General features: G+C 41.7%; 1 protein-coding gene across 4 annotated transcripts in view; it reads right to left on the bottom strand.

Moving 5' to 3' along the window:
• Nucleotides 1-18,763, bottom strand: part of PTPRR (protein tyrosine phosphatase receptor type R) — a 237,516-nt gene that overhangs the window by 79,772 nt on the left and 138,981 nt on the right. For all 4 annotated transcript variants that reach the window (XM_045184745.2, XM_045184746.3, XM_045184747.3 and 1 more), the window contains one exon: nucleotides 9,203-9,465. In XM_045184745.2, coding sequence (XP_045040680.2) covers nucleotides 9,203-9,465 — 263 coding nt within the window. The remainder of the gene's footprint in view (nucleotides 1-9,202; nucleotides 9,466-18,763) is intronic.

Genomic DNA, 18,763 nt, shown 5'->3' with positions numbered 1-18,763 from the left:
ATTTCTTGTCTTTATCATTATTACCTTTGTCTCCTGCCTTGTTGTTAATTACTAGGCAAATTTCAAAAGCTTTGCCTTCATTTTCTTAATCCCAGTGTCGTTGTTTTTAATAAAGAACCTTTAAAGTTTTTTCCTACCCATCCAAACTCCAACCCACCTACAGGAAGAGGCAGTCGTGTCCGTCCTACGAAGAAAGAGAGAAACAGCTTCACGATCACCATGGATGAGAGCTTGCGCATGTTCCCAATGCCTCCCCAACTGCGGACACCCCTGTGAAAGTATTTTATGAGGGCATAATCACAAAAATGAGAGAAGCGTAAAAGTTTTGTCATCTGCATCGTCGAGGAGGAAGTAGAACACAGTGGTTAGGTGCAGATTTTGTAGCCAGGCTGTCCCAACTTGAATCTCCAACTCTGTCTTTCTTCCTTTGTGATACCGAGCATGCTATTTGATCTCTGTGAGTCTCTGTTAGCTCACCTGCAAGAAGGGCATGAAAATAGTACCTGCCTCAAGGGGTATTGTGAAGAGTGTATGAGATAATATGTTAGCACAGTGATTGGTGTGTGGTAGGCTAGTGACCAATATGTAAGTTTAAAAAAAATTATTTTTAGAGAGAAGGGAAGGGAGAGAGAAAGAGAGGGAGAGAAACATTGATTGGTTGCCTCTTGCGCACCCCCAACTGGAGACCTGGCCTACAACCCAGGCATGTGCTCCGACTGAGAATCAAACCCCTTTGGGTTCACAGGCCAGTGTTCAATCCACTGAGCCACACCAGCCAGGGCTCAGCTTGTTAGCTTGTGGTACTTGTTTCTCTTCCCACTGCAGGGGTGGCCCTTGGAGGAGGCACGTGTGCCTCCCATGTCCACTGTCCCCCACACGTGGTGGAATGAGCTCGGTTACCACCCACACAGTGTGAACAATCTAGAGCCCCGTACCAAATTCCACGAGAACACTTTTGCTTTTTTTAAATTGAATTCACTGAGGTGACATTGGCGCATAAAACCGTACAGGTCTCAAGTATACAACTCAATAAAACCTCATCTGCACACTGCATCGTTCGCTCCCCACCCACAGTCTCTCTCCGCTCTCACTTAGCCCGCCTCTGCCCACTTCCACCTCCCTCGCCCCTTTCCCTCCGGCAGTCCCCATACTGAATCTACTGCACAAAACTGAATTTTACTTGATTTTGAATCTGAAAAATATCCGGAAAGCCAAGCATGAAATTTGCTAAGAAGAATAATAGTGTGACACTGAAATATATCTACTTGTATTGACTTGTAATCTACTTATTTTCCACAGAATATGGGCTATCTGTGCTTCTGTCACCCCCCATGTCATCCTCATTAATAGTGCAGCCCCTGGGGCCAGGCTACTTGGGTTCAAATTCTGCCTGTCACCCCAGTAGCTGATTATCAGGTTACTGGGGCAGGAACTCAAACTCTCCAAGCAGCAGTTCCCTCACTGTAAGGAGGGGATAACGAGTCCTTTGTGAGGATTAAATGAGATGACACATGTAAAGGGCCAACAGTCTTACTGAGCTGCTGCTGTTTTCATTGATGTTAATTGGAGTTAAGCCAGGATTGACTTCTGCATGGCTGTTTGCTATCTATATGGTCCCCATATTGGCAGGCCGAGGAGGCGAGTCATGGCTGGCGGTCCCTGTTCAGTGGTGCCGGGTCAGAGGCGCCATGCGAACAAATGGCGTTTATTTGCAGAAGGCTATGTGGGGCGTGGCTAACAGCCGGCAAGCATCGGGGGAAAAGGTGAAGAGATTAAGAAGTTCAAGTTGGCAGTTGCAGAATAGTCACAGAGATGTAAAGTGCAGCATAGAGAATATAGTCAATAACACTGTCACAACCATGTATGGGGCCGGGGGGATCCTTGAACTATCAGGGGGAGCCCTTTGTAAAACATGTGATGGTCTAACCGCTGTGCTGAACACCTGACACTAATGCATAATAATACTGAATGTAAACTGTCACTGAGAGAAACCCTTAAGTTTAAAGCTAGCTCTGCTGTAACTAGCGCTGTAACCTCTGGCAAGTGTAGTACTGCGGTTGGTGCCCCGCCCAGATCTGGCGCCCATCTCCTCCCCTGCCCGGCTGCTGGGAGAACCGCCTGTGAATGGCACACAGCTGCCACCGCTCTGGAGAATCACGCCCCACCCCCCTCCTGCACTCCGTGATGGGAATGGCCTGTCCAGAGATGCCTAGGAAGTTAGGCCTCCCCCACCCCCAGGATGGCCTGAAATCAGTGGCTGACTGACGTGGGGGCACAGAGGCCCAGTCTGTCTGCCCCAAGGTGGGACAGCTGTTCGGGAGGTGCCCCTCACGCTCCAGCTGTCCCTGTGTGATCAGCCTGGGGCAGACATCAGCTGGAACCACCTCTGCTTCGCTTCTCCTCTGTTCTGCTCCCCCTACTTTCCTTTGGGCTCTTCCAGAGAGCGTCCTCTCAATCAGCCCCTTGGACAAGCATCCTTGTCTCAGGCTGTGCTGTTAGGGACCCTCCCTCTAAGGCCTAAGAGAGAAGATTCTTGGTGTCAGTTTCACTTGACAGAAAAGGAGGGGGTGGGATCCATTTTCATTGATGGGTCTGTTTCATGAATACAGATTTTAATTTCCAGAGTATTTTCGTATACTTTGTACTGGATATTCAGTTGTGTCTACTTTTTCCTTTTCTTAATCTCCCCAAGGGAGATCAGTTGAGGAACAAATAAGTATCCTCTAAGTTCAAATTTTTGAGCACTGAAATGTTTCTCTGCTAGGGGGAGGAGGGGCAGAAGTCAGGACATTCCACTTTGTCTGGAGGAAACTATAGGAAACAAAGGCTTTCAGTTTAGGTGTAGGACACTCAACGTTTTCTTGGCGACTGAGGTTTCATTGCTTCCACCACTGCGGACATCTTTCTGGCTTTGATGGAAATCTCCCAGGCTCAGCCCTTAAGAAAACCTTTAAAATTACATACCTGGGTGCTATGTCATTGTTTGTGTGGTATTTATGGACACCAAAATAAACCATTTATAGTATAGCTTAAGAAAAGTTAGAGAATGACTATTTCTTAGGTATCGGAATTCCCTGGGGCCTGGGAAGGCCTCATTGTGATAGAAAGAAGCTGCCTCCATGAATGCCACATTCCCCCGGCCCACTCACTGATCAGTGAGGAAATCCCGAGTCAGGAGTGACAGGGCCACGTTGCAAGTCCGCTCTTCCTCTCTGGACGCTTACCTAACTGTCCTTGTTCACCTTTTACTTCTAATAGAAAATCAAATGAGAAAAATCAGGAAAATGGTGTGACTCTACCTGTTTGCCTGCTGATTTCCTTTCCATAGAATTCCCTATTAACCATAGAGTAGCCTAAAGGGAAAATTTGCAGACATTCACACTTAAAAAGTTTTCTGTCTTCCTACTGCAGAAAACCCATCATTCTAGGGTCTGAATGTGATCTCTGTCCACTGGGCATTTGGAACCTGGCTTGTATCATTTCCTTGAGAGTACAAGCTGGAACAAAGAAGAGGGAAGAGGAACTAACGATGGCCTCACACTGTGCTGGGCACTTGGCCTTGGCCATCTATCGTAACAGTCACAAGAGCTGAGCAAGGCCCCTGCTGTTCCCCTCATTACAGGAGAACCAACAGGCTCCAGGTTACACACAGTGCATCTGGGCTCCTCTCCCCGATTCATGGACTCACCATGATGCACGCCTTAGGTGGGGGTCGATTTAATTCGATACTGAGAGCGGGTAAACAGCATTAGATGGCCAATTTATAAACAAGATAAGAAAAACTATGTCATTGGACAATTTAAAAAACATTTATGGTTTCAAATGGCAAGTTCAACTATATCAATTCAATGAAAAAAAAGGTTCCAACTTTCCTGAGCTCAAAAACATAACTGACCTAGGAATGGGATCAGAGAACAACAACAAAAAAAGAATACTAGTCCTGACTGGACTGGCTCAGTGGGTTGGGTATTGTCTTGAAACCTGAAATGTGGCCGTTTGATTCCTGGTCAGGGCACGTGCCTGAATTGTGGGCCATTGAGTTTATTATAAAAGGGGCACATCTAAGAGGCAACCAATTGATGTTTCTCTCGCACATCAATGTTTCTCTCCCTCTCTTTGCCTCTCTCTAAAAATAAATAAATAAATAAAACATTTAAAAAAATACTAGATTTCTTTTTTCTTCTCTAAAGCATGATGCTATTTTATATTCATTGTTGATTTTATGGGGTGCTTTTAAAAACAGGTGAGACAGATATTTTCATACTTATTTGTAGCTTGGGAAAACTAAGGATTTAATTAACTTGTTCAATCACTTATTTAATAAATAGCAGAAGTAATATTAGCACAGAGACTCAGCTCTGTAGTTTATCATAGGTTATTTGTTCTTATGAAAGTTTCTTTAGAAATACATGAGATCCCAAGATGTAAAGGAGCATGAATTAACTAATTAACTCTGTCACATTTCTCAAGTTTTGGCTATGCGCCAAGATTACAGGACCAGGGAAAGCACAGGAGTGTCTTGAGCCTATATTCGTCCTTGAGATTCTCCCAAGCTGACAAAGGGACAGGTCAGACCACTCAAACCCAGTTTCTGTCCCTTACTGCATCAGTCTTTAACCAAGATCGCTGCCCGAGGAGTGGCGTACATGAGATTTCAGAGGCGTTAAAAATCACTGTGGGCACTGATAGGAGTCGTGGCGATGGGTGAAGGTAAGTTTTGGGTTGAGATTTGGAGACTAGCGATGGCTAGAAGGAGGACAAAGAGGGCCCCGGGTGAACAGAGATGTACATGTGGCTAGGAACGCAGCACCCTGGGAAGAACAGAGAGGATGGAACAGAAGGTTTATTCTGGGGGCAGAGTGGCGGCTGATTTGGAGAGAATGATCCGGGCCAGACAATACAGGACTTCAAAGGCCCAGCAAGGTGGTCTGTGCCTTAGCCTGCAGGCAAAGGGGAGCTAAGGGGATTTTTACACAGCAAAGTAACAATGCAAGTATTGTTATGGCAGGGAAACCAGGAGGGTGAGGGCACGGAGTGAGGGAGAGAAGAGAATTAGATCAGGCAGATAAGGTGAAATAAAATGTGTGAAATATAAAGCACACTCATCCTGACATCCTTTTATGATCATAAGATACAACACTTCAAATATGACATAATATCTTGCTCCCGGGGTAATGGCTACAAAAAAAGAGAATCAATAATGAGAAAAATCCAAGGAGCAGGAGCCAGTATGATTTGGTGACTAGTTGGAAATAGAGGGAAAATAAACACGGGAACTGCTGTCTCTCACCTTATGATGCTTTAATCTTCATAATTTTCAGGATATATACTTTGTACTTGTTAAGCATATGCATTTTAATTCTATATTTTCTTTTATTTATGTTTAATTTAAAATTATATTTTATTATCAGTAATGTTAGAGTAGTAGACTCTCCCCATCAGGGATGAGAGATTTATATGGCATACCCACAAATATTTTGAGACAAATGACTCATAATGTCGCCTTTATGGTCTCATGGTGATTTTAAAGAAGCCAAATTTTCATGTAATGAACAAGGATGAATATTTTACCCCAGGATCAGGATGGAGAGCTGTAAAACACAAATCTATTTTAAAAGTACAGAGCACATACTAAGTTTTAAGGCTTAAAACTCCAAGAAAATTTTCCTGATTCCATGGAACATTGTACACCCTTCAATATTTTATCATTCTTAAAACTCATCACTACACATTCGTGGCAGGGAATTATGGTAGGAAAATGGGGTGAGGAAAGATGAGGAAGGGAGGATGGAATAAGCAAAGTGCTTCCCTACTACTATTGGAAGGTGACCTGGGAATTATTCATCATTCATTCATTCATTCATTCAAGCATTTGTTTCCAGGAGCTCCTGCTCTTCAGAAATTATGATCTATATGTAAGAGACAAAGACGTAATTAAATCACGTGTGTGCCCTCACGAAGCTTAGAGTCTAGGGAGTAAGGCATTAGTAAATGAAAATTTTACCTACACCTGGGAAGTCTTAAATACTGTATGCGCATGGGGTTATGGAGCTAGAGAAGAAGAGAACAGAGGAGAGACAGCTGAGTCAGTGGCAGTAAGGCGGACTAGAGAAAGAAGGGGAAGGGGGTAGAGGAAGCTTGGAATGGCTTCCAAGAGAAAGTGATGCTTGAATGTCCCTCTCATGTTCTTGCCCTATTCCTCACTCCATGCCTCACCTTTCCACCTCTCCTCTTCTTGCTGGGTAATCCAACCACAACCATTTCTTCTCTTACTATCTCTGATATGAATGATTTCTAAAGAAGTACCTCCAGCTCCATCTACCTCTTTGATGAAACTCTGAAGTTAAGGGGAGAAGGGAGTCTGTATGGGAGCCTAAAGGTAGCCACCCAAGTACCAAAAAATAATGTCTTGGAGGCCAAAGGAAGAGAGAGTTCAAAACACAGGTAGGCATTAGAGCTAGATGTGAAAATGAAACATACTTTGTGGTTAGTCCACTGACACACTTGGCGAGTGTATGTGGGAGAACTATCGAGGATGGGAGTTTGAAGAAGGCCAGTAAGGCAGCAAATGTACTCTGCTCATATAAGACACATCCAGAAAAGGAAGGAGAGCAAGAACCAGAGGAGAAATTGGGTGAGGGGATTTCCTTCGATAAGCAAGAAAACCTGTTTCTATACTGAGGGGTAGCGTTAGCAAAGAGGGCACAGCTGAAAACGGAGGAGGAAAATCGAGGGAGTTGGTTACGATGATGGGGAGGGAATGACCTGGAGCCTCTGTGGACAGAAGAGCTTCTTCCTGCTTGAGGTGGGAGGCAGGCGGGAGGTGATAGGTGGGGATGTAGGAAAGTTTGTAGGTCGGGGGCAGGAAATCCATTTGATTACTGATGACACACTTGTTCTCTCAAGTCCCTCCCATGGACCACGAAGGTGAGTAAGACACCATCCTGCTGCTCTCATTTATCAACCATCCACTTCACTTAGATGAATAAATGGATATTTATCCTTATGCTCCTTGAAATTCAAACATGCCCAGCAATGGCCGACAAAGGGCAGGATGCTGGGAATACGTCCTCCCTGGCGGATTTAATCACTGACCTTGCTTAGAGTTGGTGGTCCATGATGATAACAAAAATTAGTCTGACGTTAAGTCAGGTTTCTTATCCTCTTTAAATCATCTATAGAAAACGACCCTCTTCTTATTGCCTGCACCTGAGCAGGTCTTTTCTGCTACCTTGCCCTGGGGGCACCACCGATGCTCAGATGCCTGCTTCAAGGCTTCTCTTGAAAGAAAACATAAATGCAGGCAACTGATTTGGGTGACAAGAGTCAGAGAACCTGAGGAGGTGAAGAGGTCAGGTTTAACCCCTTCACATGACAGAGGGAGAAAGTGAGGTGTAGATAGGCGAAAGGCTTATGAAGCCACTCAATCTGGAAATGCAGAGCTGGGTCTCAAAACCAGGTCTCCGGCATCCTGGTTGGCTTCAAAAAAGGTCAGTTTTGTCTGCCTTTCCATACCGCAGCTCAGACGGCAAACTAGTGCTACTGGACCCACCAGGAGAGTATCACATATTTGGGGGGAGGAAGTAGGCAGGATGATCTGACTGCTTTCCCTTTTCCTTTAAGGACTTTGGAGCTCACCGCAACCAGTGCCTGTCTTTTCAATCCATTCATTGTTCTTTGACAATACCAGGGGGGACCCCCAGCATGGAGTTTATAAAAAAATCCATGTATTTATTCTTACATGTTCAAATTCAGTTACCTTCAAAGTACTCTCCATTTGATGCAATACACCTATCAAGATATTTTTTGCCACTGCTCAAAATAGTTTTTGAACTTGTTGATTTTGATGCGTTTTAGTGCTTCCACCATTTTTTCCTTTCACTTCTTCTACAGTCCAAAACATTTCCCTCTGAGGACTTTTTTTCATTCAGGGAAAGTAAAAATGTCACCCAGGGTGAGATCTGGTGAATAGGTAGGGTGGAGCATGGGGGTCATGCCATTTTTGGTCAAAACTGCTGAGCACTCAGCTCAGTGTGCTCAGCAGTTTTGGGTAAGTGTGCTCATAAATGACCCATCATGAAATGAGAAAACACGTTGAAACAGTCTTAAAAAAAAAATTCGCTGAAGCCAAATGCAACCTCTCACAACAATGCCAGCTGGAACACTGATACAGATGGGTTCCTAGAACACTCACCTAGTGGGGGAAGCCTGTACTACAAAGGGCCTGCCCTCCAGAAGATAATTCTGTTTTTTTCGAGTCCCCCCTTGCACTTTCAGAGAAATTGGAATGACCAGCTTGGTCCTCTGCTGTCCTTAAAGCCGCAGACTGTATTTTCTAAAGGCGCGTGGTGTGTGTCTGTGTGTGATGGAAAAACCATCGAATTTATGTCTGTGATCTACAAACCTAAGACAACAAAACAGAGAGTAATAGAAAATGGAGATATAGTAAAATAAGAAGAAAAGGAACACACAAGTGTATCTTGAGAATTTTTTGTTCCCCCACTACTCTGATGTGCAATGTTGAATATAATATAAATCATATTTTAAATATAATCATGAACCTCCTTATTTTAAAAAAATGCCATGGGAAAGCTTTACTTAAAATTTTGGGGAAACAAAGCATTAGTCCCTCATTTATGAATTTTGTGTATTCTAATTTCATACATTGGATTTGTTTTAAATGAGAACATATAAGAACGTCTCCAAGGCAGGTAGGGCAACACAAAGAATGTTACGAATCTTGAGATAATGTTTGTTTTGCCCAAAGGAAGCAGAGGGAAAACTATAGCAAGTTAATTGGTGGCATCAGCTCCTTCTGTCTCACTCCAAACAATGTGGACTTTGACAGGAAATGCCTGAAGTTCATTTCCAGTTCTTCTATCTACCAGAGTTTTGATGAAAGTTAAGCAGGATAGGTCAGCAGCCCTCAACAAGCACTCAGTAAATGGTTGTAGAAGCTGTCCTGTCATTGAAGATGACCTTGGCTTGGGTCTATACCAGTTTAACAAAATCAGATGTAACTAAAAGATTTTGTGTAACAAGCTAGATTCTTGGGGGGACAAGAAAAACTATTTCTTTCTGGTGTCCATTGCGGAGTGAGCGATTTCTTCTTACTATCCAATCATTTCTAGTTCTATCCTTTTTAGTTGGTAAATACTCTTTAAAAAAGTCAACTTGTGGGGGATGCAGAAAAAGCTCTTACCTCTCTTGAAGTCCTATGGGTTTCATTTTGAACGGAGAAGGGCAGACCGAGGTGGTAGCTTTGATCTCAGGAGCGTATCGGCCTTGAGGGTCCACGACCACACTCAGCACCTTCGGCGCCTGCTCAGGCTGGACCATGCTGTTGACCGTCTTTGCCTCGGACTGGGCTGGCTGTAAGGCGAGGGGGGAGAGGTGGATCTCCTGATTTTTCTCTTTATCTTGTCTCAGAGAAAGCTGAAACTTTTCTTTTAATCTGTACAGAATCTATAGAAGGAGACATAAGGGCTCCTGTCACGTTTTTCCACACTCAGCAACAAAGTATGATCTCTTTCACCCCAACTTAGAAAGCAAACCAAAGTTAAGGGTTAATGATGATAATGCAAGTAAGCAAAGACTTCTAGATGGGTTCTTAATTTTGTGGTATTGAGATTTTTTTAAAAGGATATACTTGGTATTTTTAGATACGTGCACAAACACATTAAACATACATGCACATGAATTTATTCCCCAAATATTATTAAAAGCAAATTTGGCTAATTTTATAAAAGTGCCAGATGTCAGTTTGATCACATGGAAGCTTTTCATTAAAATGAATGAAAGGGAAGGTTTGTGGAGGGAATACCAGGACACACGGGCTTACGACATTCACAGAAACAGATCTGCACCCAGTACGAGATGTGAGAGGAAGCCCTGCAAACCACTGATGAAATCATAGTTATGCTAAAAGCCATAATGTCTGATATTGGGAAACACCTGCATTAGTCATATATTATCTTGAGTACCTAGTAAATACTTAAAATAATGAAATTTAAGGCATTTTTCAAAGAATAATTTGGACAACCAGAATAATTTTTCTTACCCTTTCCCCCTTTTAATTTTTAAGGCACATAGAAAAATAAAGTATCACTTTCCTCCATTCTCAGAGCTGTTTCTAGAATGGCTAATATAGTTCAGAAATGGTAGGATTTTCACTTTTAAACTTTTAAGACAATCAGACTGACTTTGCTGAGATAATCAAAGGGACCACATTGGATTATCAATGTGAGGTGAGCAGTTTGTCCTTCCTGTCCTCAGGCTTCCCTTTTTTATAAGTTCCTTTCTTTTTAAAATTTACTTATTTTTTATTTAAATTAAATTGTTTCCACTTTTACTGAGATATAATAGATATACAACATTGTATAGGTTTAAGGTGTACAACATAACAATTTGATATTGTTTCTCTTGTCTTGATGCTGACTCCTCTACTCCAATCCCTGCAGAAACTAAGTGTCCAGGTGCCTCTTCAGGTCTGTTCAAGGAAGCGCTGTGGTGAGTTAATTCGCATGAAGAGCTGACTTAACCCATTATCTGCAATTATAGCACTGAGGGCATCTGCATCCTGCTGACTCCCCTGGTTAATTTCTGGAATCCATTAGCTAAGTGAGTGCTATTTTAGAGGACAAGGCTTTTCTGCCACTTTTCAATCACGTTTACTCCAACAAGTCCTGAGGCTAATTCTTTCTTTCCTTTCTTTTCAAAGTTCCTTTAAATTCTAGTAATTTATATATTTTAAATCTACTAGAAAAGCACAAAATCTAAATATATATTTTTTCTTGTTAAAGGATGAGCAACAAAAAAAGAAAGTTAGGAACGAATTCTCCTGAAATTGTGGAGGAAATGATTTATTTTAGGAAAACTTCAGAAATATTTGTCCAATATTCTCAAAATATATTGGTTAAAAAAAAAGCCTATTCAACAAGATAAAATTACTTTAAAAAATCAGGTTGAAATAAAAACACCACTATCGAAGATGAAGGGTATCGGACTAAGATTAAAAAGAAAATAACTCAAGGAATGGAAAACTCAGTAGCAGGATGTAAACCTTTGTGAGTGATAAAGAACAGAACTGACAACGCAGAAAATAGAATCGGTGGTGCAGAAGGGAGACAGAGACTGCCTGGAATGTAGGGCGAAAGGATAAGAGATGAAGATAAAGACAGAGGAAAGATAGGATACGGGAGTTGGAGAACAATCACAGCAAATGGTAAAGGAGAAACCAGAATGAATGAGAGAGAAGCAAGCCATTCGAAACTATTGCCAGTGTCCCCTATGTCCTGTACTGTGAACGGTACATCATATTCTCCATGAACAAAATAGGACTCTGTTCTTATGGAATTTAGGGATATGGAATGAAAAAATTTCTTAGTTTAAAAAATGCATGAGTTAGTTGAAAGCAGAGTAAAGGTGAGAATAAAATGGGACAAACTTTCATAACTTTGAGAAAAAAAATACATATTACAAAGGATGCATGAATTCCAGAAATAGATAAATTGATGTTCTTGTCTACGAAACCAATAGAATTTCTCAAATACTCAAGGTGTCAGGAAATTTACTATCTGAGTACCCTTCCTGAAAAAAAAAACTTAAGCAAACGTATGAGAAAAGATGGTTCAAAATTAAGAAGCACTAGAGATTGTGATGGAAAAGGAAGCTTGGGAATCATTTCAACACTGAGTGAAAACTAAATGTGATCGCGTCTCAAGCCTGGTCTGCAATCCAACATGTCAGATTGTTGTAGCAGCAAGAAGGTTGGTGACGGCAGAGGGGTAAGAAACAGAGGTGAATGTATGTTAAGTGACTTTTTAATTAGGGGTACAGAGGGAATCAGAGGCAGGATGGACACAGAAGGATCGGAGATCCTTCTGACATAATTATTAATATGTATCAAAGAAATGGAGGTCTAGCTAAATACTCGGCTTGCCTCCGGGAACATTCACTCAGTGGCAGAGTCAGGCCCTGAGGCAGTTCTGTCCTGCGGGTCTCAGCACGTTGCAGCCCCTTGTGTCCCCTCTGACGCTGCTCCCGGCCACCACACTACTGTTCTGGATGAGGGACTGCAGTCACACATGCCGCAGACATGGGTCTCACCACCGAGTTTAAAAACTACCAAATCTGTGAATAGGTCTTTTGTGGATGGAAAGATCTTCTTGAGGAAAAAGGCTATGCACATTGGAGGTATAATTAGAAACACATATTATTGATATAATTTGAACTGCCAGGAAATTAAAGAGAATCCTTAATGTCTGTTATGTCAGTTGACTTCCTCATACACTGGAAACTTTTATACTGGTGCTAGTTATGGACTCTGGTAGGGTAAAGCTAAGTCTTACATTTTTTAAAACAATGGGTTCTAAATAGTCCATGACAAATGTTACTAAAAAAAGATGTCTAATGTTAAGTGACAAGACTTCTTACTATTATTATAATTACCCCACAAGCTATAGGATAGAAAATACTGAAGATACATTCCCTTCCCCTGTGCGTAATGCTTCAGGTTGGGGCTCCTCTTCAGCTTCTGTAACCCTTAAAAGATACTTTGCCACCACACCACTCTGCAAAACCAAAATTCCCACGGGAACAATACCAACCAGATGACACACGTGTTAAGCTGAACACACAGCAACTAAAGGATAAGGGAATAGAATTTGAGGTGGGACCAGTTTTTTCTTTTTTTTTTAAATTGCAAGTAAGTTATTTTTCTGAATGAGAACAGAAACAAATATATCTTTACATTTGCAGAAAAATATAAATAGAAGGTTATATATATATATATATATACATATTCTAAGTTCTTGCCAACTAAATATAGTGTGTACTGCATATCAGAACATTTGCTTGCCTGTTTACGTTTGGATTTGGGAGAAGCACAGTTCAAAAATGAAAATGAGGAAACCAAGGAAAGGTTGGCCTTCACCGTAGCTCTTGACAGGTCACTTTTAGGATTCTACTTGTGTAAAACAAGCTCTAGTCCAAAGTCCTTCTTTACCCTTCACAAGTTTACGTCCTTGCTGAGGAACCTCTGCCGTTATCTCACAGTCATCTGTTTACTTCACCTCTGTGCAGAGTCAATCTTTAATCTGTCTCTGTGTGGTATATGTACCAACTGACTGCGATTTCTTCAATTACGGAGAAGCTGACCTTAGAGAGTGTATGATGCTTACAAGATTCTGTTCAAAAAATACTCAAGAGAGAGAGACTGGGCTGTCTGAAAAAATGTGGAAAAAATGACAAGTTTGCCACTTAGCAATAAGGCATTTTCATGGAAGTAAGCTACAAGGCGGTGGTTCTCAGTCCAGGAATTTCGCTCTCCTGGGACACCTGGCAATGTCCGGAGATGGTTTTGGTTCTTGTTCCTGGACTGTGTGGGGGGTGCCGCTGGCATCTGGTGGGCAGATGGTAGGGAGGCTGTTAAATGCCCTACAATGCATAGGATACACCCCTCCTTCCCCACAACAAGTTGTCCGGCCCAAAATGCCAACAGCGCGGCTGTTGAGAAACCTGGTGTAAGGTATCTTAATTAAAAACCAGCTGGTATGACCTCCTCATTTTACATTTAAACCCAGAGCAGTTAATAATTTACAGAAGGTTACAAATAAAGTCTAGAATCCCCATTTCCTGTCTTACGCCTGTGATCACTGCCCTCTGCTGTTTCTTGTAAATCCCACATCCTTCTTCCCAACCTTCTTCCCGAAGCCTCTGGAAAAGTGGGTCAGAGATTTTCCGGTGCACAGCTTGAGGTTGAGAACGTAGCATGTGCATATTTCTGTGTGAACGCACTTTGTTCTAAGTTAAACCTGAAAGCTTACCATAGTGGCGGTCAGCCTATATTTTTGACTTTGCTTTTAGAGCTTGTTTAAATCTTGGGATGCAGTGAAATCTTTTGATTATTCAAAAAGAAAAGGAGAAAGGAATAAAAGTTAAACTATAGCAAGAGAAAAAAATAATAGCAGGAAGAAGCCAGAGGAACACAGAAATAAGAGGAAGCTTAAAAAAATCCTATAAAGCTCTTCTTCAGCTTTTAATTAAGAAAAAAATCTCATAAGCAGGTAACTCAAAACATCTGTGTGAATCGATACATGTTCAAATTTGAAAATGACACCCACAGTCCACAGCACATGTTTGTTCTTTACAGTATTTTGCAGTTAGTTCTGAAGGAGCGCATTCATTTATTTCATTTAATTGAATAAACATGAATTAATCCCTACATTATTCCAGACATAAGACATTGTGGATATAAAGATGGCACTCAGCCCTGTCCTCTGGAAACTCACAGGCCTCCAGAAGAGACAAATGTGTCCAGTACAAGACACTAAGTATACAAAGAGATGTGTCCATAGTAGGTGTGGTGTGGTACACATTAACCAGTTCTGCCTGGTTTCAATGGCTCAGATTAATGCAGGCATTCTCATCCTGTTACCAGACCCCTCTGTGGCAGCAAATAGAGGGTCCACAGGATAGAGTGACAGAGCTCAAAGAAACCACAATTTGACAATATCATCCATGGCATCCTGGTAAAGAGTTCAAACTTTTAATCCAGGTAGACTTGAATGGGAATCCCAGTTCCTGTCCTCAGACACCCCCATACACACCCACACACTGTCTGTTCTTTGTCAAATCACTTATCTTCTCTGAACCGGTGTTTTCTCATCAGTAAAATTAGGGAGCTAGTAGACTTAAGTGTTTATGCATAGAGCCTATAGTGAAAAGCACTGTATTACATACTTAAAAAATCTGCTAAGAGGGTAGATCTTATGTTAAATGTTCTTATTACACACAAAATAATAATAAATAGAGTGGGAGAAAATTTTGGAGGTGGTAGATATGTTTGTGGCATAGATTATGGTGACGTTTTCATGGGTGTATACTTATCTCCAAACTTCTCAATTTGTGTACATTAAAACTGTACAGTTTTTTGTATGTTAATCATATCTCAATAATGTAGATTAAAAATACATTAGATGTTTAATACCAGGCAGTAAATTTAGTACCAGTAAGTATGCAATAAATACAAGAAACAAATTCTTATTGTTATTATTATTTTTCTTCTTAGTAAGAGGATTATATTCTTACCTAAATAATTTTTATTAATCCAGAAAAATATTGAAAATTAGTTTGAGACATATACCTACTTTGGAATAATTCCCAAATAATTCCACCTAGGAACCTGATCCAATTTCTCTCAGTCTCTAGGGATTATACATAACAAATGAGAAAAGTGTGGTTCTTTATGTCCCCCTTTGCCACTTTTTCCTGAGTGATGCTCGGGTTGTCGCAGGTAGTCCGATCTATGACTTCCTGCCTCAGCGGACAAGGCCGTGACTAGAGAAACTCGTTGTCTGACGAATGAGTGGCTCTTCTGTGGGTCTAACACGCCAGAGCTTTTACTGACCCAAACAACTGTCCTTTCTAAAATGTGCTTTCTGTGCTTTCCAGGAGCAATCTGGCTAGTAGATATCTCTACGCACATGGTGTAAATACCTCCGTACCTGTTGCTAAACCTCTAAGTACCTCTGAAGGTCTACATTAGATGATACATGCTCTTCTGTCTATTATACATTCAAGTTTCAGAACTAATTCTGAATGGACTGGAAGTTGCCCACACATTTTTTCTTAGAAAATTGTCTATTTGTGGCTCCACCCACTGTACATTCACATTTGAAAGGTGCTAAATAAGTCACACATTTGAAATGTCATACATGTCTAATTTTATGCCTGGCAACATATACATTTTTATTTTAAGAAAAGTAAACAGTACGCTGCATTTCAAAAATGTTGCCAAGCCTCATGGTGTTGTTACATAGCACACGGAGGCCTCCACTGCAGCAATTTACCTACAGAACTTCATGATGAAAACACAGGCTTTGCATCTGTACGGTATGTAGGAAGGCTGGAGGCAAATAATGGCATTTGGTCTTTCATAAGCATAACTAATGCCCCAGAAAAATTCTGAGTTATATCTTTTCTTTTGCCGTGGAACTGACAAAATTATGAGAAAATAAATTGGGGTATATGTATTTAAGAATCACAAAAGTGATAGTATAACTCTTACTGAGAGATCTAAGTAAAAATTTAACTTTAAATCAAGACCATATCAGAAACACTGGGACATTTACACAGACCAGCTTATTTTAGAGAATCACATCTGACGGGCCCTTAAATGGGAACTGCTGACTTGGTGGTTACATTGCGTCAGATAAACGTAACGTTATCTTAATCCTGTCTGTTAGGTAGGTTTTACTTTTCTCTCAATATTAACTCCTTTCTATGTACTGATGGTTTGTTCCTCTGTTAGTTTTTCAAGTGACTCTTCCATTGTAAAATCGAAGACAGCGTTTGAAATATGTCGTTCTACTACTTTCTTTCATTTCAAGAACTACTGGGAGACGACCTGGAAGCACTGCCTCGCCCCCTGATCCGCACCAGCCGCACGTGCCTCTCCCAGCAAGTGGGAGCATCGCCGGCCAGCTAGGCGGCCAGATGACCCAGGCAGGAATCATCTGTCATCCTTTTTCTTTCCTTTTCCCTGCAAATCAGTGCACCCCAAAGTCCTGGCAGTTCTACCTACAAGCAAATTCCAACGCTGCCCTTCTCCCCATCTCCACCACCACCCCCTACTCGGGGCCACCCTCGTCTGTCTCATCAGGCTCAAACAATAGCCTCCAGAATCCTCTTGCTCCCACACGCTGCACCAGCAGAGAACATGATCTTCTAAATGCACTCATCAAAGCTCTGCTTAAAGCACGCAGCTTCCGCTCTTCTTGAACCCAGACAGGCTTCGCTTATCCCGCCTCAGCTGTTCCCACCAATCCCCTCTGCCTGGGAGGCCCTTCTCCCCCATTTCCTGTCTCAGATGGCTTTGCTCCCCTCACTCACTGTTATGTTATCGCCTCATGGCACTTAACACTATCTGAGATTTTTAAAAAAATTAATAAACCTAATTTTTAAAGAACAGTTTTAGGTTTACAGAGAAATTGAGCAGAGTACAGAGTTCCCTTTACCCCTTCTCCCCTACCTCCCTTAACAATTTCCCCTATCATTAACATCTTGCATGAGTGTGGTATGTGTATTATAATTGCTGAGCCAATATTGATAGAATTAACTGAAGTCTATAGTCTACATTACAGCCACTTGGAGTGTTTACATTCTATGGGTTTTGACAAATGTATAAATGTCAAGTGCAGGGCTTGGCAAAAGTAGGCTAATAATAATAATAAATAATAGAATAATTAATAAATGAATAATGATACAAGAATAAATTTTGTTTCATGTACTCACAGCTGTAAACCTACCTTTCCCCATCCCTGTATTCACATTATAGTATCATACAGAACAGTTTCACTGAACTAAAAATCCGAATGCCCGACTCACCCCACTCTCCCTCACTCACCTGACCCCACCCAACCTGTGGCAACCACTGAACTTTTTACTGTCTCCATAGATTTGCCTTTTCCAGAATGTCGTATCTTTAGGACTGTACAATATGTTCACTATTTAAAATATTAATGATTGTCCATGCCCCCTCTACAATATATAGGCATCATGAGAACAGGGACCGTACTTGTCTTGCCCTTCCCTTTGCCCCCATCACCAACAACAGGCCCTCTGTGGGTCCTCTGCAGGAATTTGTGGGTTAAATGAATGGACGAATCTGCCCACCAACCCAGGAGAGTGCAATAGCCTAGACTTCTGAAATATTCTTTTTTTGATTTGCTCTAGATACTTGGGAGCAGACCCATGTAGGTCTCTGACTTTTGCATTGGTGCTTTGCACACACTGGGAAAAGAAGAGTTGTTCCCTGGGCCCAGGTGGTTGAGAGTGTGTTTGCTAGGAGGCCTTCGTTGCCTGAGACCAATATCTCAGGTAGGGATTTATGCAGTCATGTTAGAGTCACGGGCGCTCCCTGGGTTGGACATGCAGAGTCGGGAGCGCATCTTACATGTTGACAGCAAGCTCTGCTCTGACTCCCCCTACCCTCTAGAACTCTCAGGCTGCTCATGAATCTGCTTCCCCACTTTGCCCCTTTTAACCTTGCCTTTGCTTTTCTGAATCTCAGCATTTCCCCTGAGACAAGTTCCATTTCATCACTCTTTACCCCTCTCCACCCTTCTGTCCTCACATCCTTTGTACCTGGGAAGCAGAAAAGCACCCGAATTGTGAGTGACAAGAGAGAGCACAGCACTTGAGATTTGTTGGGTAAAGGAAATGAAGAACCAGATATATTAAAGTGCAAGTAACCATAACAAAGAACCACACCATTTAAAACACTAACAAACACCAGAAGTCTCTGCCACAATTTCCATAACCTCCAATGTGCTCTCATTAACATTATTTTTTCATAACCTCTACCATTTAATATATAAAAACCCATTTTCACACTCAATTCTTAAATGGTTCTTTCATTTATTATGTCACAATTTTTAGAAATCTTCTTTAATGCCTGGCCCATAGGAGATGTCTCTGAGTTCATTAGGGTGGAAGCTTCAGGGCATTGTCACTGCTTCCTGTACTCAGGGTCAAGGACATATGCTCATTATCCCCCTGTGCAAGGCCTTAATTGTTTTATATCCTTCCACTTACTCAGCCTCTGTGTCTCCAAACAGCCCTGACATTTCTAACACAAACCACTGCCCAGCAGGGGAAGCACAAATGAATGAACAAAATTCACTGAAGCACTTAGCAACACCGTTGATTGCAGAAGGAATAAATAGCCTGATGTCTTTTGGGGGGCATTTGAAAACTGAAG

Source organism: Desmodus rotundus, chromosome 3 (assembly GCF_022682495.2).
Source record: "Desmodus rotundus isolate HL8 chromosome 3, HLdesRot8A.1, whole genome shotgun sequence".
NCBI classification, from domain to species: Eukaryota; Metazoa; Chordata; class Mammalia; order Chiroptera; family Phyllostomidae; genus Desmodus; species Desmodus rotundus.
Note: the sequence above shows the minus strand (reverse complement) of the source record. Positions and strands in the feature narration are given on the sequence as shown.